General features: G+C 32.3%; 1 protein-coding gene across 6 annotated transcripts in view; it reads right to left on the minus strand.

Moving 5' to 3' along the window:
- Positions 1-387: 387 nt before the first annotated feature.
- Positions 388-27,600, minus strand: part of LOC127858401 (uncharacterized) — a 40,445-nt gene continuing 13,232 nt past the window's right edge. For 5 of the 6 annotated variants that reach the window (XM_052395528.1, XM_052395531.1, XM_052395530.1 and 2 more), the window contains 3 exons: positions 27,304-27,362; positions 26,433-26,533; positions 23,595-25,596 (listed from right to left, as the gene is read on the minus strand). In XM_052395528.1, the coding sequence (XP_052251488.1) occupies positions 25,409-25,596; positions 26,433-26,533; positions 27,304-27,362 (348 nt within the window). In that variant the 3' untranslated portion in view covers positions 23,595-25,408. Of the gene's footprint in view, positions 1,517-23,594; positions 25,597-26,432; positions 26,534-27,303; positions 27,363-27,600 lie in introns of those variants that run through there. The other variant, XM_052395534.1, reaches the window with a different exon arrangement.

Raw genomic sequence — 27,600 nt, forward strand, 5'->3', positions numbered from 1 at the left:
TGCATTTTTATATCACATAAACGTTAAATAAGTATAGAGGCTTAAGGTTTGGTTGATTTGAAGCTAGAATTCGAAGTAGATAATGCCGGCTCGGGTTATACAAGAAATCCTCTTAAAACGCTAAGAAGAAACATGAATATGTATCGTTATACACAAATTAAATGTATTCTTGTTATTTAGTTTTGATTTAATTAAGAATTGATTGCATTATTTTTCTAAAAAAGCTTAGTCAAATATGTTAAGCGTGAATAAGGAATAAGGAACTGTTACTTATTCCTTATTCGAATAAGAAATCGTGAATAAGGAATAAGGAACTGTTCCTTATTCCTTATTCGAATAAGGAATAAGGAACTAGGAAAAAGGAACCAACTTACTCTCCATAAGGTTATAGGAGATATTGAGCAGACATGGTGACTTAACAAATGGTATCTTATATTACAATAGCATAGAGGAATCTAGACTTACTCATACCTTAATTCGTATGAAAATAATACTTTGAGTAATGAAAATCCTTAAAAGTAATAACTAACAAGAAATGTGAATGTAAGTTATGAAGGCTGCCTAAAATGTGTATTAACATAACGTTTTTGCTACCTTGTAGCTGTAAAATTAAGAACACGTTCTTTGGCATCAATAAGGGATACTCCCTGTTGAGTATTTACAGATCAAGTAAGAATTCGCCTTGCTTTAATAGTCTTTAACAAATATAATGCCATTGAGCATACACACTTGCAAAAAATGCTATAGCATCAACTACAAACCTATCTAGGTAAATAAGTGATGTGTTTACAAACTTAACTGTTTTCTTATAATAGTTTTTCCATCTACCGGTCCACGATTTAGTCATTACTTTGAAGTAGAATTCGAATCCGTTCAACAACAAAAAATGGATGTACAGAAAAATCACATTTGCGGGCATAGTAAATATACATGTAAGTTGTATATCACCATTTATCCATTATAAATACAACTCAAATTTAATGCACACTTAGTTTAAAAATAAATCTTTATGTTTTATTCGGGCATATAATTCTTTCTGATTCGACGCTTAGAAATGTGAAATGTAGAATGTTTCGCTAAGTGCTTGTCCCTTAGTCAATATCAGTTCACTTCTTTCATGTTTCTACTTGATGACAATGCACATCATTATAATTTCGGCTTGTTCATATGCCTGCAGTAATACTCATCATATTAGGACGCCTCCAATAACTGTTGGAAAAGTGCAATTATTTAACAATTTGTGAGTTTACACTAGATAAAAAATTATTTGAGATTTGCGTCTTTCAGAATTCAGAATGGATGGCGGCCAATTTATATTAGTGCATTTATTAAGGTTTCTTTTTCATTTCCTTTATAATTTGACTCGAATGTTTGTCTATCAATTGCTTATCAACCGGTACTTCCATGCCATTTCTTTTTACTGTGATATGCACAGTCCATTTTGTTTTGCCCATCTTTGCCAGTTCGAGAGCGTGTGACAAACATTGTATACGTCCTTCTGATGTTGAAACATCATCTGCAAGCAGATCGTTTTACCAACATTTTTAGTTTTAGTTAATCTAAAACTGGTTTATTTCAGTGAATAATTTGAAATTTTAATGTAAATCTACACGCTTTCTTTCCAATTTATCCTCTATTCTGTTATTTATGTCAATAATCAAATAAATCGATCACAGTTAAGATCATTTTCTTCTCAACACAGGGGATATTTTTCATACATATATTGTTAGATAATGTTTCCTTACTACCTGTATGTTAATACGCTATGACATAGTCTTATTTGCAAGGTTTCTCACCTGCGAGACAAAAAAGTCACATTACAATACGATAACAATATCAGCCGGGCCCATGATATTCTCACCAGTGTACTGAAGCATGTTGTCTGCCTGATCGTAGGAATCTTCCACCTCAGTCCATGTTTTCAGTCCCAGAGCAGTCAATATAATCTGCTTGCATTGTTCACTGTTAGAAGTTGGGAAGTCTTCCCAAACAAGTGGGCTCAAAATATGAAATTATAAACATACCAAGCATGAACCAAATTCACAACTAACAAAGAATACAGACAAAAGATTAACCACTAACGAAGATTAGAAATATGCACCGCTCTGTCAGCTACGTTCAATGGAAAATAATTCAGGAACAAGTAAATCACGGGTGATGCAACCAAAGTGTATTTTATATTCACACTTCACGGTAGTGGCATACGAGAATGTGAGGGATTAAATTGTATCGTTCGAAAGTGTGATGTATTTCACTCCACAAACTTATAACACTAAATAGGGACAGACCAACAGATTGACTGCGAGGGTAAACAGTGACATGACATCGCGCTTAAACCATATGCCTTAGCCTCAAAGCGATATCGTAAAAATGATAATTCAAAATACATAATGTGTAAGAAAATTATAACTAGATTTTGAGTTAAAGAAGCAAATTCGTTGAATTGATATCCCCCGCGAATATGCTTCTGGACACACAAGTGTTATATTTGACACTCAAAAAAGCATTTTTTTTTCAAGATACTAAGGACCATAACTCCATTATTAGCAGATGGTGTACAATGCCATTTGGCGGGCATCATCCTCTTATCCATATATATACTCATACCAAGTTTTAAATAAATCCGCCAAAGCACTTCCAAGATATGGCTCCGGACGGACGGAAAGACGGACGGAAAGACGGAAGGACGGACAACGCCAAAACAATATCCCTCCGCCTATGGCGTGGGATAATTAACATTCATTTAAACATTTTAACAAGATCCTAGAATTTAAATTAAGTAGATGTACAACAAATCTGTGGTTCATTTGGCTATCCTAAAATTACAAAATGTGTGTGGTCTTAATGTGTATGTACTCTTTTCATTTGTTATCACATATGTGAGTTTAATCCCATATTTTACACGACAACATTTTTATATTAATAACATTATCTGGCAAGGTTAAAATTATTCTACTTATCCATTCATTTACACACCGCTTTGATATATCCGTAAACATAACTGGTGGACGCTTTGATGGCCATTCACGGCCAATCTAATACAAAAAAAAACATTACTTAATGCTATGCGCATGTGATCTTAAGACCTGTAGATTAGGCGGCGATGCTATTAAAATTGTCTTTTTAAATGTATTAAACTGCATTTAATAATATGTTTTCGTTTTAATCTAAAGTAAGCTATTTTGCTGAAAACTTCTTTACTTTCAATGTCTCAGATGATGTCAATCATTGAAAACAATTTGCAATTTATTATGCTATTCATCTTCTCCATTTTCTGAAACGTGCACCGTCTAAGAAACCACGATTATGCTGTTACAAAAATGTAACAAAATGCAGAAATTTAAATATAACAGTTGGTATAGTTGATTGAAAACATAATTATGAATTGTCAGGTAAAGGCAAAACAAAACGACCTTTTCAACAAAAGAGATAGATGTTTTAAAATACTTATTCAGTCTGAAACAAAGATTCAACGAACGACTGTGTCGAAAAAGAAAGTACCTGTTCATGTATAGCCTTTTCCTCGTGATCCAACGTAGACATACATCTAGCTCCGCCAGTCGCGCTTACACGTGCGAAACCATCACTGTCAATTACACATCGCTGATCGTCCCCACAATTTATATCGCCGTGAGTTTCAGATGGTGTCTACAAGAATATGCAATGTGGAGTAATTGTACAAAAGTAGTTTTAAATTCCCTGAGAAATAGTATTTATTTTCAAACTTTAATGTTCGAGTATTTGCAGAGAAATTAAATACCTTCCTGTCTTTATGCTTGTGATAATCATCATCCTGTTTTTCTTGATTTGGCATTTTCCTTGAGATGCTTCCTTCAAATGTACTCGAGGTTTCTATGGAAAAGGTAGTCTGGCAAATAAAAAAACCCCACCTATTCTGTACTGTTTTATGTTATTACTCTGACTACAACATGAAGATGCCTGTGTTATCTCTGTTGAAAAGGTCCTACGTTGAACAAACAGTTAAAAATTATAAAAATATTTATATTATGTGTTAAATGATGAACAATTTAAGTTAATGCTCGTCTGAAGAACAGCAATATTCTGTAAGCATATGAACGTAGTACTGTATAATATTATCAGCATTTCAATAGTATTGTAACATAATTTCAGTTTGTCGGAATAACAAAGGTACACTGACAAATTGAGAATTTGCGGTAAATATTTTTGGTTATCAAGTTAAAAACATGGGTATAAACCCTTACTTTATCGAAACCTTCCTGTACTCTAGCGACAGCCTGGTCGCTCGGTGCACCGTGTACCTCCCGTCTCAATGATACCTAACGCACGGTGTAATAACAATAATGAGCTACTGACATCCGTACAGTTGCAACATATAATTTGGCACTATAACAGTTTTGCATATTTTTATATTTGCATTTTATGTTACAAATTAAAATAAAAAAACTTATTGAGTTGATATACATACATTTTTACTTGGAATTCTGTTTTAACAATCCATTACCATTTCCATTATCAAATATATTTTTCCACCCAAATATAAACTGTTGTTGTTGTATTTTGTTTAAATATATTCGTGTCTCAAGGCTCTCTAAGTAAAAAAGAGTTGTTATATTCTCACGTTTAAATACATCGGAAATGAGTAATATTATCATCCATTATATAAATCGATCAGAATTGCAACGCTAGAAAACCCTGGGTATTATTTAGTGCAACAATAAGCGCATGTTTGCTAAAATGATGTTCAGATTTATAAGATACGACTTTTGATGTTATTTTACTGCCGTGAAGAAATGAATAACATTTAATCTCGGCTAAAACAAACTATCGTTGCCGATGGTAGCTCACCGCCTAATAAAAGTGAACTTTCAGCTAACTTCTTATATTTGTTCATGAGCATGCTTTCATAATTGTTTATTTACATTTTTTACTCTTTAATATACATCAAGGGACAAACACTGCAGCACTAAATGTAAAATATTTAATGTAAATAAGTACCAAACATATCAAAATGATTGAAATAAAATAAATTCTGACACAAAATTCGTACGTTTATAGAGGCAAATAGCTTAAGATATGTGGTTAAAGACATTACAAACCTTCACGGCGTGTTAAAATGTTTTTTAAATATTTAAAATTAGTTATTTCGTAAATTTACTTACACCAGAAATACGTGAATTTTCTTTTTAGATCAGCTTTGAATTTCAGCATTTTATTTTGCTGAATCGCTTTTACATATGAGATTACTGTTTCCGTTTAAAACTATTCATAAAAACTATACCTCGTGTATGATGAAATATTATATTACAACAGTTATTAATCAGGTTTTTTTTTATCTTGACTCGATAGTGTTCATTGTATAACTTAGCTTTGCCTAATGAAAGATGGAACTTTTTCTAGAGTAAAACAAATCAGTAGTGACGGAAGTATGTATTAAACCATACAAATATATGCATCATTTTTTATTTAAACTTTAGCCAGCTCGTACTTTTAATTTATCTTTTGTTTAAGTGAGACTTCACAACACTTTAAAATGGCAATGTTCAATGAGTATTTCCAGAATTGGTAATAATAGCCTCATGACATTTTTAGAAAAGTAATATAATGTGTGTGTCGGCTTGTAAGTTGCACAGGTGTGTAAGACGCGTACCTTAATTTCTAATATTTTTCAAAGTGTGACCTCATTGACGCACATAAGAAGCACATAAACTATCATGAAATATCCTTCAAGTATGCATAACACATGTTGAGCCATGAAATGTTAAAATTCTCTTTTACGTCTGATTTCAGATCGAAGATGTCTGTTCAAAGTGATAAGGATAGCTGTTGTCATTTGTAATCTCACATTGCAAAGTTATTTTACGAGGAAACCATAAGTTATTTATTGTATGGTTTAAATAATTATGCATTTATATGTATATGCTTGCTTGTTCGGCGTAGCTGTAGAAGCCAGCTTTTCACCTTTACCGGACTTTTGTAAGTTTCCAATCAAATTAAAACAAAATTTTCCGCGGCTAGGCACGAATGAATAGTTGGAATTTTCGTATTTGAAAAAACTACCGAAACTGCTCAAAAACGAAAAAATACGATAAACAGATTTTTGACTGATTAACACTAACAGATAATTCGATGGACTTTTCTTATTTGCGTAGTGCAACGGAGAGAATTTTTTTTTGAATTTATGCCATTTTTGTCTAATAGAATAATTATTAACAAAAGATCGTTCGTCGACATTTCAATATTTTAGGCGCAGCTGATGCTTTTGCGTGTACAGTTCGCGTAAAACAGTGTATTGAAATAAAAAGTAAAAAATGTAAGTTAATCATTAAAATTAGATATTATTTTTCAAATATGGGTTGAAAAAGAATGTATCGTACTTATTTGTAAATTAAAATGTGTGCACTAAAAGTATCGTTTATCGCATAGCTTGTTAGATTTTCCCCTGCTTTCATTTAAGTGATGAAACTATCAAATTTAGTACACGTGTGATCTGATGCAAAAACGCCCCCGTAAACATATTACTGCCAAAGCAATAATACACGAAAAATCCGCGAGGACCAATTTACGAAATTATATGTAGTATTTTAGAACTTTTGATTTGCAAGTTTTCGAAAGCAATAATGTCGAAAATATTTAAGGGTTAAAATCGGCATAAGTAGCTCAGCTTTGAATATTGCACTGTGCTGTAAATTTGAAAATAGCGTAGATATACACGTCAAAGTTATATATATTCATTGCACAACTTTTCTGCATAATTTAATAGGACAGTAACTGAAAGCATGAGTTGTGGATCTTTTGAACTTCACTTCCCCTCTTTGTGATCTTACCTAATATGAAATTCTAAGTTGGTATCTATGATAATTTTTAAATATATGCTGTTGTTAAAATTATTAAAAAAAATTTATAAAGGGTATTTACTCGAAAATATCGCCTTGTTTCAAGTTGATGCCTCTTTTAGTTTTCAAGATATGCTCTCAACAATATTTCAAGATAGCAATAAACAGAGGGCAATATCTCTAAAACAAATATGCTAGCAGGAGTGTAAGTTCATGTGCAATGCACATGCACCACTCCTCATCATGAGGAACAATGCCTGCACGTTTGAATGGTGTACGTTGGACAGGTTAGGAGAACGCACCCTTACAAGTCATAGTCTACGGACAGATGGTCAGACAAACGGGCAGACACACCGACATACGTTTTTGTTGATTCAAGTATACCCAACTCTACTTTCCATCAGATGGTGTATTTAACTTTTCAAAATTGTTGATTTTCTTTCACAATCAATAAATAAAAATACCTTCAATTTTAGTACGGCCTTGTCATTCCCTGGCCAGAAAAAGACTTGTACAGTTTTCTTCACAATGTTTGGACGATACAAGACAAGTTCTTTCTGTTGAGCACCAATCTGTCGTTTCTCCTCTGAACGCATGTACTATGCCAATTTTGCAAAGGCATCACTTGGAACAGTTATTTCCCTTTGTTCAATCATTTTCAGTTTATTATCCAGATCTGTTAAATAAAAGTATTGCTCAGTATTGACAACAGTAGTCTATAACTTTACAACTACACCCATCTCACATATATATTGAATTACCTCAAATAATTTGCAAAAAAGTTCATGTGTTTAAAAAAAAAGGCTTTTTGCGCGAGTAATTATTGTATTTACAAAATAGGACGATCTACGTTTTTGAGACCAAAATACAAAATGTTCTCTTTCTATCTCAATTCAAAAACGCAATATGCGTTCACACAAAAATTGTTTTGCCATAAATACTATGCACACTATATAAACAATCATCTATGGAGTCCTTAATATCAACAGTTAATGTTCGCGGTTTAAGCAATAAAAACAAAAGATAACACATTTTTGAATGGCTAAAGGGGTTAAATCACTCAAAATACATGCTACAGGAGACCCATTTATCAAAAGATAATTTTGAAAAATGGAAACAGGATTGACCCGGGAAATTCGTTTATAGTGGAAATAAAACAAACAGTGAAGGAGTTGGGATTTTTATTCATCCTAAAAGCAATATAGAAATTATCCAAAGCACAGAAATTATAGTGGGTCGATTGCTTTCTGCCGATATTAAAATTCAAAATAAAATCATCACATTAATTAACGTTTACGGACCAAACTCTGATGACATAACCCTTTTTATTACACTACAAACTTATCTGCTAAAGCACAATGAAAAATCATACATCGTAGGAGGAGATTTTAATACTGTCTTGAACACAGATATAGATAAGAAGAATGGAAGCAATAAAACACATTCAAAATGCAGAAATATCCTGCTAAATACTATATCGACATGTGAACTAACATATATTTGGAGAACAAAACACCCAGAAAAATTACAATATACATGGCATTTAAATACAAAACCACCAATACACTGTAGACTAGATTATTTCCTGATATCTGATAACTTATGTAACTTAATCAATATATGTAGCATAAAATCTTGATATAAAACCGACCATTCTCTAGTATATTTATCAATTAACGAATCTCTTTTAGGAAAAGGCCCAGGTTATTTCAAATTAAACAACTCTATTTTATTAGATATTGAATATCAAGAAAAGATTAAGATTAGTATACACGATGTGGTAAATGCTAACCCAGACTCAAATCCAAATACAGTTTGGGAAATTATAATAGGTACCGTACGAAATGAAACCATTAAATATACATCTTCCAAAAAGAAACAAAACCAAATAGAAGAAAAGAAATTGGAAAATGAGATTTGCCTGATCGAAAAACAAATGGTTTGCAATAATAATAACAACAACAATAATAATAATAATAATAATAATAATAATAACAATTATAACAATAACGATGAGCTTTCAGAATTAATCAAACAAAAAAAACTGAAATTAGAACAAATTTATGAAACAAAAATAAATGGTTTAATTCTAAGAGCTAAAGCTATCAAAATAGAAAACAATGAACATAACAAAGCTTATTTCGCAAACCTAGAGAAGAAAAATAACGAAAGAAAGATAATTAATACACTTCTCGAAAATGGTAAAACACTTAAAACGAAAAATGAAATCTTGGAAGCCGAAGTAAGATACTATAAAACCTTTATAAAAATGATTTACCAGATGAAATAGACGACGACAACATTTTTCTCAGCACCGAAACTAAAACATTAACCAATGAAAGCAAACAATCGTGTGAAGGAAAACTTAACGAATATGAATGCGGAATTGCACTTTTAGAAATGAGTAACAACAAAAGTCCAGGTTCAGATGGCCTAACAGTCGAGTTTTATAAAATGTTTTGGAACACACTAAAGCCCTATTATATAAATTCAATTAATTATTCGTTTGGTAAAGGCGAACTCACTGAATTGCAAAAACAAAGCATTATTACACTTCTACCTAAACAAGGAAAAGATTTAGATTATCTAGCAAACTGGAGACCTATAAGTTTATTAAATACAGACTATAAAATTGCCACAAAAGCCATTGCGAACAGAATTAAAAAATGCTTACCTGAAATTAAATCCTTTGACCAAACCGGATTTTTGAAAAATCGATACATTGGAGAAAATGTCCGTTTGATATTTGATGTAATAGAACACTTAAATGCAACACAAAAACCTGGACTGTTATTTTTTGCAGATTTTGAAAAAGCTTTCGACAGCTTAAACCATAAATTTATCATAAAATGTTTTAAGAAATTGAATTTTGGGTCAAACCTCATCCAGTCGGTCGAAGTTTTTTACACCAACATAAAAAGTCTCATCATAAACAATGGCTATCGTTCAGAAAGTTTTGAAATAAAAAAAGGAGTCAAACAAGGCTGCCAATTATCATCCTCATTATTTATTATATGCTTGCAACTATTATCAAACTATATCGAGCAAAATTGCACAATTAAAGGCATAAATGTATTGGACAAAGAAATAAAACAAACCTTTTTCGCCGATGACGCAACTTTTTTCCTAAATGGATGCGAGCAATCATTTAAAGCATTAGTAGAAACCCTGACTGAATTTAAAAAGATATCAGGCCTTAACCTTAATACCGCGAAATCAACGATATTACGAATTGGATCCTTGAACAAAACCAACACCAAATTCTGCAATGAAAAGCCTTTTATTTGGACATCTCAAGAAGCAAAAACTTTAAGAATCACTTTTTGTAATCAAAGTGATTTGAATGTAAAAAAAAATATTCCCAAAGCTGAATGACTTTAATACATGTTTAAAACAATGGCAACACAGGAAACTTACCTTAATGGGCAAAATTACTGTCATTAAAACATTTGCATTACCGAAATTAATCTATCCATTTTCAGTCTTACCGAACCCTTCTAGCATAATACTGAATAACATAACAAAGAGTATATTCAACTTTATATGGGACAATAAGCCGGACAAAATAAAAAGAAAAACTTTATATAAAAAGTATGAAAAAGGTGGTTTAAACATTACAAACATAAATAATTTCTTAACTTCAATAAAAAGTAGCTGGATAAAAAGATATTTAGACTCTGAAAACTATGGTAAATGGAAACTTTTATGGGACTTGAGATTTAATAAATAAGGAAACGAACTTATTTTTGAAAGTGAACTCCGTGAAAAATCTATAACAGAAATAAGCGGAGGTAACACTTTTCTTCACGACGTCATTACATCGTGGTCTGCAGCAAACGCAATATACAAGTCACAGCATTCACAAAAACGCATCAAAAAGGAAATACTATGGAACAACAAGTCAATAACCGCCAACGAAAAAACACTATTTTATCGCGATTGGTATGACAGAGGTATAAAATACGTATACCAACTTTTTGAAACTTTAGAAATAAAACGATGTATAATTTTGAAAACATAAAATACCTCTACGACATCAATAGCAACGACGTTATGAAATTCAAAACCTTAATCACATCTATCCCAACGAAATATAAAAGTGAAGAAAGCATAAATGACCTCGATATCAATCAACCAGACGACACTTTGTCAAAAGCGCTATTAAAAACAAAATGTACTAATAAATTTATATACAATATTCAGTTGCAAAACGAAGGCAATGACATTATTGAAAACAAATGGAACACAAATTTTACTGATATAGACTCAACCACGTGGAAAAAAATCTATATCTTACCCCAAATTTCAACCGTAGACATGTTTTTACGCAGCTTCCAATATAAATTTATCATGCGAATTGTCCCCACAAACACATATCTTTTTAAATGCAAACTTAGCAACAGCACTTTATGTGATTTCTGTCAATCACATATTGAAACAATAGACACTTATTTTGGGAGTGCCAACACGTTCAAATTATATGGAAAAAGATGGACATTTCTTGTCAGTAAAAACATATTAATTAAAATTGATAAAACCAATGCTTTCTTTGGATGCACTGAAAAAAAAACTACACTCAGATGTATTTAACTTTATTATGATGCTATTAAAATCTTTTGTATTTAAAATGAAATATAAAAAATGCATACCAATTTTTCCTCACTTTATTGAATACCTAAATACGAGAATAAAAATTGAATCTGAGATTGCCCTCGTAAAAAAATAAATATGAACAACACCAAAACAAATGGGTTCAATGCAGGCGATTCATACCTTCTACAAAACATGAATAATGCTATTCAGACAAATGTTATGGCAAAACAATTTTTAAACATTCCTTCTCAATAGAAAAACAAATACTCAAAACAATTCGATTACAACACAACTTGTTGTAAAATATTTTCTTTTCCTTTTATTTTTCTATATAAAAAACCTTCTGTTTCGTAAAAACAAATTATTAATTTTATGTTTTGCGATAAATCACAAAGTTCTTTATATGACATTGACACTGTTAACATGTGTTAAAATGTATTCAAGCATACGCTAAATATTTCACATGTTAAAGTACAAAAAGGTACATTTTTCAAACACTTTCTTATGTATTCCGTTTATTGGTTATTATCGATGTATACTACATTGTAAAGAAATGTGAGAAATAAATGAGAAAAAAACTTTACAGGTGTTCAACTTATAACTTTGATCATTTATAATCTCTTATTTGTATTGTTGATACAAGAAATTTTCACAACAATGAAAAAAAAAGTTGTATAAAAAGTGTAATAAAATTAAATATGGTATTCTTGCTCCAGGTTCCTGTGTGCTTAATAACATAGCACTTAAACAATACTGAGGTGTGTCCCAATATTTAGTGTCCCAATATAAATATATAGAGCGTTATCATACCTGGGATGTTTCCAGTCAGGTGACTGAGCTCTAATACTGTTTCACTGTCAAATTCAGGATTTGTCATTAATTTCTTCAATTTTTTATCAGTTGTCATGAGAGTCTTCAATTACCATATTAAAAACTGCTGCAATTGTTAAACCCCTGGACAATGGACATAACTTAAAACAGATATGATATACAAAAAAACACACTACCCTTAATCAGTCGATCAACTTTTGCCCTGTTCTTCTCTACACTTTGAATGAGGAGTTTTTGGCCAGGTCCTTGGGGGATCACATCTTAACAACCCAACCGACGAAATCTCTTTTGAGTTCTTCCATAAAGAACAGCTTTAGAATGGCTGCATCCTTGCTGTCATATTCCTTGACCAGCACTGAAAATTGACCTCTTAAAGTTGAATATCATCAGCTAATACGGAGGTATCTTTTCATATTTATATTTTCTTTTAACAATTTATAAAGGAATGTTTGATGAAAACATAATTAGTTCTCATTTGTATAAAATGTGTATTTGCAAAAGTATAACAAGTAATGCCTACACACTTATTTTAAGTAATTACTATAAAGTACTCCTAAGCCAATGCACTTTATTGATAATTGATCTGTTCAGTGGTGTTGAAAATATCTTACTGGTATGTGAAAGCCAAATTCAAATTGCGAAAAATTGGTTAAATTGTTTAAATAAAAAACATGGAAATAAACGCGTGCATTTTCTTTCATAAGAATCTAAACTTTCATGCTAATTATTATCTTTTGTAGTTCATTTAATTGTTAGTTTTAAAGGAATACACTCCACTTTGCCATTTTTATTACTCAGCGTCTCCTGTTTTTCTCAGTATTTTTGTTCTTATATTTAGTTCTTATAAGTCCGCCATCATAGTTTTGTGTGACAAGTAAATGTATGTATTAATTTACTGAACATGCATTGATAAGTATGACTAATCCTCTTTAGTATTATGTATGTTAAATATTCATCAACTGCTGTTTATTATTGATTGATATTACTTATTGTATATATTATTAATAATTTTAATGTGAAGTAACCTCGCTGACTCTTAATTTTAGTACTTGTCGTTATTACGTAAATAGGTCTGTTAATGTTGTTATGATATTGAATGTGTCCTCATAGCCCCTTGAATTTTAACAATTATAAAGTTATTACATTGTTGTTAGATATATGTCTATTTATAAGTATTATATAATATATAAATATAATTATATAATAATATATCTATATAATGTTTACATGCATTCAAAAAATGATGAATATCGCTTATGGCCAATATATTTAAGCGAAATATTGTTGATTTACCCTTATTAAAGGACAATGTTACATTAAAAATATAAAGAGTATTAATTAAAAAAGTCCTTTATTTAGATATTATCATTATTGCCTTTATAAGTTTACAATTTTAAAGACAATCTCACTAAAACACTCATTTGTTTAATCTCAATGCTCACTCATTAATGCAGCGTAATACAAGTGGGTCCATGAAATTTAAGGCTGCTTCTATTTTGATATATTGCATATGACTCTCTCGTCATTATTATTTGTGTGAATTTTTTTGAAAGCTACAATGAACACAGTTAAAAAATGTTTTTTTAGTGCATAATAAGGAAAACCACTTCTATATAAACTTGATCTTATTGATGTTTGTGATAACTGAGGCACGGTATTTGCCACATTCTACCTAAATATCATTTGCTAATTGATATTTTAACTAATAAGTGCAAAATAAATAACCTTTGCAAATGGGCATCATAATCACTTTTCACAAGGCAAATGTCTAGTTGTAAAAAGAAATGGTCATCAATAGGTTACCTTCAATAGTATAGACTTAGTTGATAGTTGAAATCATTTCAAAAACCTGTTTCATCTGTGTCACCAAGAAAATCAGCTCCCTTTGAACCAGCAGCAGGATCTTCCTCATCATCAAATACAGGAACATTTCCCGCCATTGTTTTCAATGTAAATTAAACACTAAATCAATATTCTGAAAATATTGAAACACAGTAGCTGAAGATGAAAAGTGTGCTGAACAAACAAGTATTTATATCATTGAATATCAATTAAAAATTATGAATTGCTAAGTTTCAATAACCTTCACTTAATATAACAAATGCAATTTAAATATTACCATTTACAGGATATTTACTTTGAATAATAAATATATATATATATACCATTTTATTTAAGTGTGAAATCTAATATAAAATGGAATACAGCAAATAGACTTACTCTGCATTATTTAATAACCAACTAACATTTGGCGGCGAGCAAAGCTGACACATTAACTTTCATAAAATCACATACCATATATGTGTACGTCACTTAGTGAATAAAATGGGACAGCATTGTACATATTAGATGTGTGTTTCCAAAGTTGTGGAAATCTGAATAACATCTGTTACGACTAGCAAATTTATAAATTTGTAAGTATTTTTGTTTATACCATTTTTAACAGGGCATGCTACATTCAATATATTAAAGGCTTAAAATTGTATGCTGTTGCTTCTTGAATATTAGTTATATCTGTTATGTGTGTATATATAAGGTTAAAGATTATATAAGATAGTATCAAAACATTAAAGATTTTTGTGAGTTGAAATTTATATAGGGACTGCTAATAAGACCATAGCCTTCAGACCAGCAAGAAGCCATTTTAAGACCAAATTATAATTAACATGTAATACATTGTTTGTGTTGTTTGATATCACAATTATTTCTTGAAAAAACACATTGAAAAAATTATCTCCAAGGCAGCACATTTTAAGGGAAAGAATTAATTAAAATGAAAGAAAAGGATGCTCTTTTAATGAAAATGTTTTTTGTTGCTAGAAATAGTTTTCGGATATGCCAAAGCAATAATGGTGAAAATGGAATAAAAACTGTTAGCTGGGTAAATACATAATGGATTTCTAAGTTGCAGTATTACAACTTTCAGCTAAATGATTTTCCTGGTGTAAGCTGTACAATTATGTACAGGTATGATCAAAGTGTCGAAGAAAAATAAGTTGCTCATTGGTTTGATATATATCAATGTTTTCTAGAGTTTAAGAGAGACAACATACCAGCCAAGCAAATTAAAACCATGATCTCAAGTTGAAATGGAAAGATATGTAATTGTTCAGTCTGCAATCAGACATAGCTGTCCATATCTTCGTTCCAATTTATCAGGGAGGGAGTATGCAGGCTGGTACTGCAAACCTGACACGTTTCTAGTTATGCTGCCGTTTGCTTATTACTTTGCTTTATATTTTGTTTTGTTTTGCTTATTTGGCTAAACTTGTCTTAGTTGTACTGCTCTATCTCATATGTATATAAACTACCATGTGCTTAAAAGCCTCTTTGCCATGCTTATTTTTTTTTTAAATTGTCGTAATTTATGTGTAGGCCTATGGTCTAGATAAGCACAAATCTCTCAATTTTTATGTTTTATTTATGTTACTTCCCTTTGTTTGACAAATGCTTTGTCATTTATGCCATTATGTACGTTAGCTAACGTTTGTCTTAATCATGTTTTAATTACTTTACTGTCTCCCTTAACAGCTGCTTTTAATATGTTATTATTATACATTAGTAAATAATGTCGCTTTAAAGCTAATTATAGCTTATGTTGACATGTTATGTACTCTTGCCGACTTTAGATAAAATTTACCTGACTTGACTTACAATATTATTTGTAACATATATGTCACTGGTTATACATGTGTGTTCAGATAAGCTATCTTGAAACAACGTAATTCATAGAATGTCTATGTTTTTTTTATTAAACTAATTATAATACATAGATTAACCTTGAATTAATTAACAATAAAGAAAAAATCCAAAATGATGATTCAAATCTAAACTTACATTTACATTACATGTTAAATCGTACAAGCTACCAAACAAATATGATTTTTTATCTACTTTCGATTTCGCGCTAATTGTACGAATTGTGTAATCGAAATTCAGAGTTCAGTTCGTGATTATATCTTTATTATAATTTCAATTAATACCTTTAAAAAAAACTTTTGTGTAAACATTTAATAACATGCCTAAATTGTGTCGGTTTACAAATAAAATCATTCACAAACTGTAATTGTAACTGATAGCTATAACTAACAAATAATTATTACATCATCTAAACAGGCTCTTATTGGTCGTCTGTTGGGTTCTTAAATTTGCGGCAACAAGCACAAAGTATATTTGAGTGGTTAAAACTTGTTTATATCGTTAACAATATTGTACAACAATACGTAATCGTTTTAAGTAATCAACCTCTTTCACTTTTGATTTCTTAGTCCAAATGAGAAGACGTAATCTACCGATTACGTCTAAACTGTTAACGTCGTTTTCCTATAGCAAATTGATTTCAACTTATACTTCAGTTTTTTCTTGTTAAATCTTTGCTAATGCATAAAATTATCATTAATTAGACATAAATGTGAGCGATTACCTCTCAAATGTGTAAAAATTGTGTTGTAAAACTACTTTTTTACATTTTGAAAAAAAACATACACAACACACACAGTGCATTTGTCGTTTATAGAATTACCTTGAATTATCTTGAACGAAAATATTTTTTGCATAGGTTACATTTAACCAATTGATGTTGTACAACAAACCAAAACACTTTTCAGCTTTCTGTACTCTTAAAATTAATGAAACCTTAATGTGTATGTTAAAACTAGCAGTTGTATACATCATTAATTATTTGCACAACGTTATGAAATGTATCCTTTAATAAAAAATGTGTTTGATAGCAAACAAAGAATAATACTAAATATCACATTTCTTAAAGAATATATGGTAGGTGTTTATTTCCATCCAATACGCCATACGAGGCCCATGATAAAATAATACTCGAAACATAATACTGATATTCGAATAGTTCCTTAAAAGCGACAATAGTCTATGAAACTGTATTAATAAGCCGACACTATACTAAACTCTTTTAGATAATTACCCCTTTCTCGTTTAGATTTTCTATCAACCATTTCAACTCTTGTTCATACTCCATTCTTTCCCTTTTCCTACACTAAATGTAAATATAATCTTGGTTTGGGGATTTCAATATTATGTCTGTAATCATGGAGTATATTTGCAAGACTTTAAAAATATGTTTTTTCACTTTTATTATGCTTGCGGCTGTTAAAGCCAAAACGGGGCTTCCCAGCTGGCACAGTTGCTGATATTCGGATCTGAATACTTCACCTTATTGAGAAATACGATTTGCCTCGTCAATAACGCTCAATTGGTCGTTGTCGGCTCGAGTACTACTTAAATGTACCCCGGGTACTCTTAAGTATACTTGAATGTACCCCGGGTACGGAAAATATAAACTACTCAAAATTTGCTAAGGATCACTTTTTATTTTCACATTATCTTCAATTTAATTTTAATTAAATTGTTATTTTGCAGGTTTTGATATTATAATATGTGTTTTTGATTTATTTCTATGTATTGATTTATCATTGATACGTGACGCTGGCTGAATCTAGCTAGGGGTGAACTCCAAATTACACAGTAGTACCCGAGCCGACAATGAGCAATCGAGCGTCAATAATTATGAGTGATATGTGAGTCTGACGCGTTTCTGACAGGAACATATCTCTACATTTTGGTTTCAAAACCGACTCTGGCAAGGCGATCACGAACGTGTAACGACATTCAGCTGTACCTGGAAGAAACATTATATCATTTTTTTATTCTTATTTCTCTTTTTTAATAAATATATACAGTTATCAGGGGCGGATCCAGGATTTCTGGTTAGGGTGGTGGGGCGGGATATCGAAAGATTTGCTGGGGGTCCAGGGGCCGCTAGGGCGAAGCCCCCCGTAAACTCCACGATTTTAGTGATTTTGAAGGCTTCGACAACCACTACTCGAGCATGTCACGCCTTATATACTTTCATCAAAGTACCTTCTTATAATGCCAAACAAGTGCATAGTTTATCGTTAAGGGGGTCCAGCGAAGCCCCCCGGAAGCTTCACAATTTTAATGATTTTGAAGGCTTTGACAGCCACTTCTCGAGCATGTCACACCTTACATACTTTCCTCAAAGTACCTTCTTATAATGCCAAAAAGTGAATAGTTTATAGTTTTGGGGGTCTACGGGGGTGTGGTGGGGGCGAAGCCCAATGATTTTAGTGATTTTAAAGGCTTTGACAAGTTTAAATGGGTGATTTAGATCTAGTTAAGTGTGAAACATTAAATTGACTTTCATTTGGCAATTTTAGGGGGGAGGGGCGTACGCCCTCCCGCTGGATCCGCCTATGGTTATTGTTTATTTTAAGCCAAAATAAATCATGCGAAAGTGTTCGCATTTTCTTGATGTAGCCATATAAGCGCATATATACACAAAGAAGATTTTGTGCTAATTATAACGAGTGCCGGTCGATTTGAAAGTTCTTATATTGGCGCCTTTTAATAGTAGTTATTCGGAGTTCAATACAAACTGATTTTTTTCGATATCGATGTTTGTACTTTAGCATTAGCGGAGTTCTGAATACGGTCAATTATACAGGGACTACAGGGACAAAGTAAAAACACGAATATAGATTCCATATATGGGTTCCAAAATGATCGACGGTTGTTGCTGCTTAAAAGCATGTGACAAAAGTTGCCGGAGTACCGGACGGCGTCCTTGAAAAAACTATGCGATCGCCGTGCAGAAAATTAGGCGAAAATAAATTTAATTGCATAGAAAAAGGCAACAACGTTATGTAAATCTACCGAGCCGCGCATATCAAAACAAGGAGACCCGTTGCCTGAATAACCGCCCATCATTTCCACGACGGAGAGTTCACATCGGTCGGCAATTTTTCCCATATACTTTTGGCATTGAAACAATGTTGTTCTCACAAAACAGAAATCTGTACTGCAGCGTTTTCGTGCCAACAGTCTAAAAGTAAAATTCAAACGCCCGATCGAAACTGCCGCCTGTCGATATGTCCAGGGCTCAGAAAAGGCATGCGTCGAGTGGCAACAACTCTTTATTTCTGACGGGGTTGGAATCCAGTGACGGTTGCGTATTTAACCAATTAATCAGTTTGACCTTCACATATACTAATATTGAAATATTCATATGACAAGTTTAATAATATTTTTATTACACATGTTTTAATTAGTATTGCTAATAATCATCAAGTAATGACTTTTTTTAAATACTTGCAACTTCAATTTCTCTATATGCTTCGAATACATACCATTCAGCATATCTTCGCTTGTATCCGCGTCAATTTAAGCGCGTGAAAAGTTCTAATCTCTTGAATCTCCCATTTGATTTTCCACCAGAAATAAAAGAGGCGAAATAATGTAATCCTTGATTGTCTCTCACGATTGCATTTAACACAAAATGTGCGTGTGTGCGACTGTCGATGTGTGCGCAAGTGCGTGTGTGTATCTGTGCATTTGTGGCTGTGTGCGTACTAGCGTTTCGTTTTTTGGTCGTTGATCTCGTGCTATATCAGTTTAATCAATATTAAACTTTAACCTTTTGTTTTTGTGTACGATTTATTGCTGGTTAAAATGACAGCATGATCTTAAACCTCAATGTTTTAATACGTATTTAAGGTTTTGAATGCAACGGACAAAACGTATACAAACTTTATAAAGTGTATACGTTTAAAAATAAAGTAAGAACACGTCAAATATATATTTGTTAATTAGGCAAAGTGATTTTTCATTAACTATTTAATCCAGGACAATATTGAGAACATTAACAGTTTTTGAAATTGACAATATCAGCGACATCTTGTTAAAGAATAAACACCTTTACAAGTATCGAATTCAACATGTCAATTGAATTTATTAATACCAAAAATATAGGTTTTATTACATATTGTTTACATTATACCTTTAAATGAATGTGTCGCTTTAACAATTTTCTGTGTCTTAAGGCGCGAATATTTTGCTAAAACCGTTAACAAAAAGGGCTACACGTTATAATTCTAAATGAAATACAAAAAGAAGTATAACATAACTAATAACGTTCATAAACACACACGATAATATCAAAGCTTTAATGGAAAACTTATATGACGTTCCACGTAAACTATTATTTTCGTCTAAATCGAATACTATATATTGAGAAACAAGGGATTTATAACCGACCAATGAGGTAACATTATGCAACTTTCAATTTACTCAGTGCACAATATGGAATTTGAACAGTGGTAGTGTTTTCAGGCTTGGAATATTATTACTTGTAAGTTTTTATATACATTCTTCTAATGCAATTCATAATATATTGTTTATATTTTATGTTTAATAATTTTTTGCATGATTATTCTGCGCTTTTATATGAATTTGCAGCCGTTAAAGCTACCGACATGAATTCATGTCGGACCGATGCTATTGGAAAATGACGTTAAACGATATGAGGTCGATGTATATCGACCGCATATTTATAGGAATATTGATTTCCCTAAAATACGAAATACGTTGGTCGATATCCGGTCAGAACAGTCCGCTACGTTCTATGACGGCCCTAACCATAGACGGCCAAAGTTAAAAAAAATTCGGACATGGATGTTAACTTGTTTGTTCATGTGTATAAGTCTTATTGTAATGATGCGTATCGTTTAAATATTTAGGGTAATTTTAGGCCTTTTTTAATGTGTTATGAAGAATCGGTGCATCTTTGTATAGATAAAAAATCTTAACAAATAGGCGCCTTCTATTTAAAAGGAGTGCAGTTTCTGAAGAAGAAAATCATAGTACTTATAGCGAAGTGTTGTTAAGAATAAAGCTTGATTAGAACAAAAATCCCTCTACGTATAATAGGTAAAATTATGCATTAAACGCTTTACACGTCTGTATCCTGTTATATTGTTTCATTCAAAATTCAAACTGTAATATTACTTAAGTTACCTGTAGCTTTGTTTCCAAATACTCAGTACAGTCGATTGCCGTTAGGTTGCATATTATTGACTAAACACGCGGCTCCAGACCGGCAGTTTACAATTGTCTAAAACCAATAATCTACTTGTCATTAATGAAGATGTATAACATTTTCCATATATTAAGATTCAACCATTCCTTGGTGGATGTCGGTGACAATCGCAATCTGGTGTTAACAAAATGTTGCACCACTTTAGAAGCTTGATGACTATCAGATATAATTATGTATACGCATAGTCACATATACAAGCAATAATAGAAGCACAAAGCAAGCATTAGAAAACACCAGTACAATAGCTCAATGCATGCTACAGAAAAACCTATTAATAATATTCATCGGCAAAACGCATTACCTAGTGCTTGGACTATGGCCCGATGTCATGTATTGATCTAACGTTTGGTTAGTATTGTCCGTGTGTTTACTGATAAATAGCATGCTTATTATACGGCATTAAAAAAGCCATTATCGATCTCAATGTGTCTTTGTTTTAGTGAACTTGATATGCTTGTGCAGCGTGTACTGCTTACCCTTTCTTCATCAAGGACATTTTACGTCATATGTTCGTAGCAAGAATGGATCATGTTACAATTTCGAGCATGTTGGATTCTTCTTTTTTTAGAGCAAAAGCTTCCACGAGAAACGGTGATCTCAAGATGACTAGTCAGTCAAGAGCACCGCCTAGCGGGTGCAGACCGCTCATCTATTGTGTTTCTTTTTAAAGGTGAAGGGACCTACCTCACTACTTCAATCAACAAGGAGGGATGGGTGAGGGGGGAATAGGGTGAATAGTGTGGGGTTGTGGTCAATTATTACATTATTTCCAAAATAAGAAAAAAAGAAAATAAAGGGGGATGTTTGGACGGTCTTGCAAAAATAATATAATAAAAATAAATATTTGTGTTTTTGTAATCATGTTTCAAAAATAATAATTATTTTTTGGGGGGTTGGGCTCGGTGGTGGGGTCGGGGGGGGGGCGTAAACATTGATTTTTTTTAGGTGGGGATTGTGGGGTGGGGCGTGGGGGATGGTTTGGGTTGAGTCTATTGTGGTAGGTCAGGTAAGTGTGGATTTGTCAAAGTATAAATCAAACCTGATCATAAATAAAGTAATAGGAATTTTAGCAAAATTAAATAATTTGACCTTAATTGTCAAGGTCATTCAAAGATCAGGGTCAAATTCAACTTGCCAGGTACGGTACCCTAATGATAGTATGAAAGTATTCGAAGTTTGAAAGCAATAGCCTTGCTAATTTAAAATTAAAGTGGATCTAAACACACAATTTTACCAAATATTCCAAGTAACTAAGTATAAAAGGGCCATAATACCGTCAAAATGCCAACCAGAGTTATGCAACATGTCCTGTACAGTCCCCTTATGCTAGTTAGCGAGTGTTCCAAGTCTGAAAGAAATAGCTATGATAATTTAAGAGAAAAGTGGACCAAAACACAAAACGTAACGAAACTTTAAAAAATTTAAGTATAAAGGGGAAATCATTCTTAAAATTGCCAGTCAGAGTTACATTACTTTGCCTGCATAGTCCACTTATGATAGTTAGTAAATATTGCAAGTATGAATGCAAAAGCTTTGATACTTTAGGAATAAAGTGGACCTAAACACAAAACTTAAAAACATGTTTAATTTTCTAAGCATAAAAAGGGCACATAATTCTGTCAAAATGCCAACCAGAGTTATCTTACTTTGACTGCCCAGTCCCCTTGTGATAGTTAGTAAGTATACCAAGTTTGAATGCAATAGCTTTGATACTTTATGAGAAAAGTGGACTTAAACACAAAACGTAACCGGACGCCGACGCTCAGGTGAAGACAAAAGGCGAATAGTTCTTTTTTTTCAAAAAAAGATAAGCTAAAAAGTGATTTTTCGATAGGCCTCATGTGTTCTTGAGATAGCGAAAGAGGGTTATGTCGTCTGTTACATGTTAAGAATGAGAGAAAAACCTCGACTTTAACCCACAATCAATCCTAAGGCAAACATATATCATTATTTGCGCGATCTTTCTTAATTGGTGTTGATTTAACAATCCTTTGTATGGGGCAAGACACGTACTTGAATGTTAGTACTTAATCGATTATTTAGATACATAGATTATAGCTTACTTTGACACCATTAACCTGGCATGTGAACTCCATTAGCCTTCATTACACGCCTTGATTGTTTCATACACTCGGGTTTGTTCGTGCACGTTTTCAGGCACGTTTTGCATGAGTTTAGTCAACGTTTGGTAACGGTAGCGAATTCAATTGATGCATAATGGCTAGGTTGATATTGATGAGCTATATTGGTTTTTCATAAAAATATTCAGCCGCGTGTTTTAATTTCTCATACTAATATCATGTTCAATAAAGCGACGCTTTTATGAGAATGCTTCTTCAGTAGAACTCAATAGTTGTGTCGATATTAAGTAATTTGACTTAATGTACATTTTAATCAAAAGAACCCCTACAATACAAAAAGCGACAATAGAACAGTAATCATAAATATTTATATTATATATCGACACAATTTCTGTATAATACAGTTTTATTCAAAGCATGTAAAAAGATCACAGCTACATCTTCAATTTAATACACTTAAAAACACAACAGCTCAACAATTTGTACAACCAACAAGACATTCCAATCCATGAGACTACAGTAATATCTCTATTCAATATTGTTTTGGACTTCGAAGTGGTTACCTTGATTTTCAACCAACGTTATTTGCTCACTTCTATACATCTTTTGAATAACATAATCTTTTAAAAAAAGTCGTTCAATGGGTACAGAAGATATGAAGCATGCTTCAAAGAAAATGAACGCTAAAGTATTCACTTCCACGAGTTAGCAAAACCCGTGAGACTGAATCGTCCTTTCTGCGCATCGCATCAATGAATTAACAATGCAGCCAAGTTTAAAAAATCCTTCGATGGGTATTGGATGTATAGAGCTGACACGAACATGAATTTCGACCTTGAGCCGGCATAACGTACTCATGCCTTCTGTACGTCGTTCTAATGACCTTAACCATGAAGGCGTGTTTAATGAAAATCATTGAATGGGTATAAATATATGGACTAGACGCTAATATAGAGGCTCACGCTTGAGACATGCAGTATTGTCTTGACCTTAAGCCTGTGTGACTGTTTTGTGTCTTCATAATTTAGTCAAGTTGGTGTAAAGGAGAAATGGCGGGAATAAAAAAATGAGACTAAATACAATTGGCCTTTAAAAAGGACATTGACCTTGAACCGGCATGACTGGCTCGTGCTTTATGCTATGTTTCTCAATGCTCTTTACATGTGAGGCAATCCAGGCAATCGTGAAAATCCAGCAAAGGGTATAGGAGATATTGAGCAGACATGGTGACTTAACAAAATGATATCTTATATTACAATAGCATAGAGGAAGCTAGACTTACTCATACCTTAATTCGTATGAACATAACACTTTGAGTAATGAAAATCCTTAAAAGTAATAACAAACAAGAAGTGTGAACGTAAGTTATGAAGGCTGCCCAAAATGTGTATTTACATAACGTTTTTGCTACCTTGTAGGTGTAAAATTAAGAACACATTATTTGGCATCAATAAGGGATACTCTTTAAATAGTGGTCCCTGTAAAGTATTTACAGATCAAGTAAAAATTCGCCCTGCTTTAATATTCTTTAACAAATATAATGCCATTGAGAATACACACTTGCAAAAATACTATAGCATCGACTACAAAACATATCTATGTAAATTAGTGATGTTTTTACAAACTTAACTGTTTTCTTATAATAGTTTTTTCCATCTACCGGTCCACGATTAAGTCATAACTTTGAAGTAGAATTTGAATCCGTTCAACAACAAAAAATTGATGTACAGAAAAATCACATTTGCGGGCATAGTAAAATATACATGTTAGTTGTATCTCATCATTTATCCATTATAAATACAACTCTGATTTCATGCACACTTAGTCTAAAAATAAATAAATCTTTAAGTTTTATTCTGGCATATAATTCTTTCTGGTTCGACGCTTAGAAATGTGAAATGTAGAATATATCGCCAAGTGCTTGTCTCTTAGTCAATATCAGTTCACCTCTTTCAGATTTCTACTTTATGACAATACACATCATTATAATTTCACATTGTTCATATGCCATCAGTAAAACTCATCATATTTGGACGCCTAAAATAACTGTAGGAAAATTGCAATTATTTAACAATTTGTGAGTTTACAATAGATAAAAATTTTATTTAGATTTGCGTCTTGCAGAATTCAGAATGGATGGCGGCCAATTTATATAAGTGTATGCATTAAGGTTTCTTTTTCATTTCCTTTATTATTTGACTCGAATGTTTGCCTATCAATTGCTTATCAACCGGTACTTCCACGCCATTTCTTTTTACTGTGATATGCACAGTCCATTTTGTTTTGCCCATCTTTGCCAGTTCGAGAGCGCGTGCCAAAAAATGTATACGTCCTTCTGATGTTGAAACATCATCTGCAAGCAGATCGTTTTACTAACATTTTTAGTTTAAGTTAATCTAAAACTTGTTTATATCAGTGAATAATTTGAAGTTTTTATGTAAATATACAAGCTTTTTCCAATTTATCCTCTTCATTTTTATTTGTATCAATAATCAAACAAATCAATCACAGTAAAGATCATTTTCTCCTCAACCCAAAGGATATTTTTCATTTAGATATTGTTAGATAATGTTTCCTTACCTCCTGTATATTAATATGCTATGACATAATCTTATCTGCAAGGTTTCTCACTTGCGAGATAAAAACAAGAGCTATTTCCATAGGTCGACATATACCCCGAAAACGCTTTCATAGAAGTTATGAACATTTTTCGAAACCTACACGCAGATTTTGAAACCTAAAAGCGGACCATAAGTTCAATGTCAAGGTCAAATGGGTGAACATTTGTGTGGGTATGGAAAGGCCTTGTTCATATACACATGCATACCAAATATGAAGGTTACATCTGAAGCGACATAGACGTTATGAGCATTTTTCAAAACCTAAACGCAGATTTCGAAACCTAAACGCGGACCCTAAGTTCAAGGTCAAGGTGAAAGAGGTCAATATGTGTGTGCGTATGGAAAGGCCTTGTCCATATACACATGCATACCAAATACATGTATGAAGGTTACATCTAAATTTAAGCGACATAGACGTTATGAGCTTTTTTCGAAACTTAAACGCAAAAAGTGACGGACAGACAGACGGACAGACGGACGGACAGTGTGATCACTATATGCCCTCGGGGGCATAAAAAGTCACATTACAATACGATAACAATATCAGCCGGACCCATGATATTCTCACCAGTGTACTGGAGCATGTTGTCTGCCTGATCGTAGGAATCTTCCACCTCAGTCCATGTTTTCAGTCCCAGAGCATTCAATACAATCTGCTTGCATTGTTCACTGTTAGAAGTTTAAACGTTAAAGTAAAAGTTATAAGAAATATGAGCAAATAATAAGGTACATTCTAATTGCTCATTCACGCTAAGATATTAACAAGTATTCCCAATCAAGTGGCTCAACATATGAAATTATTAACATACCAAGCATGAACCAAATTTACAACTAACTAAAAATACAGACCATAGCTTAATCACAAACAACGATTATAAATTGTACCGCTCTGTCAGTTACGTTCAAGGGAAAATAACTCAGGAATAAGTTAATCACGGGTGATGCAACAAATTCAAACTTCGCGGTGGTGGCATACCAGAATGTAAGGGAATACATTTTATCGTTCGATGTATTTAACTCCACAAACTTAGAAAACTAAATTGGGACAGACCAACAGAGATTGACTGCAAGGGTAAACACACACAAGTGACATGACATCGCGCTTTTACCATATGCCTTAGCCTTAAAGCGATATCGTAAAAATAATCATTAAAAACACAATGTGTACGAAAATTATTACTAGATTTGATGTTAAATAAATGTTCAATTAAACATTTTAACAAGATCCTGGAATTTAAATTAAGTAGGTGAACAGCCATTCTGCGGTCCATTTGGTTATCCGAAAATTACAAAATTTGTGTTGTTTAAATGTGCAGTTATTCTTTTCATTTGTTATCATTTATGCGACTTTAATCCTATATTTTACACGAAAGCATTTTTATATAAATAACATTTTCTGAAAAAGTCAAAATACGCTATTTATCCATTCATTTACATACCGCTTTGATATACCCGCAAACATAACTGGTGGACGCTCTCTTGGCCATTCACGTCCAATCTAATACAAAACATACATTATTTAATGCTATGCCGATGTGATCTTAAGACTAGTAGATTAGGCGACGATGCCATACAAATTGTATATTTAAATGTCACTGCGTTTAATTATTGGTTTTCGTTTTAATCGAATATAAAATATTTTGCTGAAAACTTCTTTACTTAAAATATAGCAAATTATGTCGATCTTTGAAAACAATTTGCAATTTTTATTATGCTAATCATCTTCCCACTTCTGT

This window comes from Dreissena polymorpha, chromosome 14 (assembly GCF_020536995.1).
Source record: "Dreissena polymorpha isolate Duluth1 chromosome 14, UMN_Dpol_1.0, whole genome shotgun sequence".
Taxonomy (NCBI): Eukaryota; Metazoa; Mollusca; class Bivalvia; order Myida; family Dreissenidae; genus Dreissena; species Dreissena polymorpha.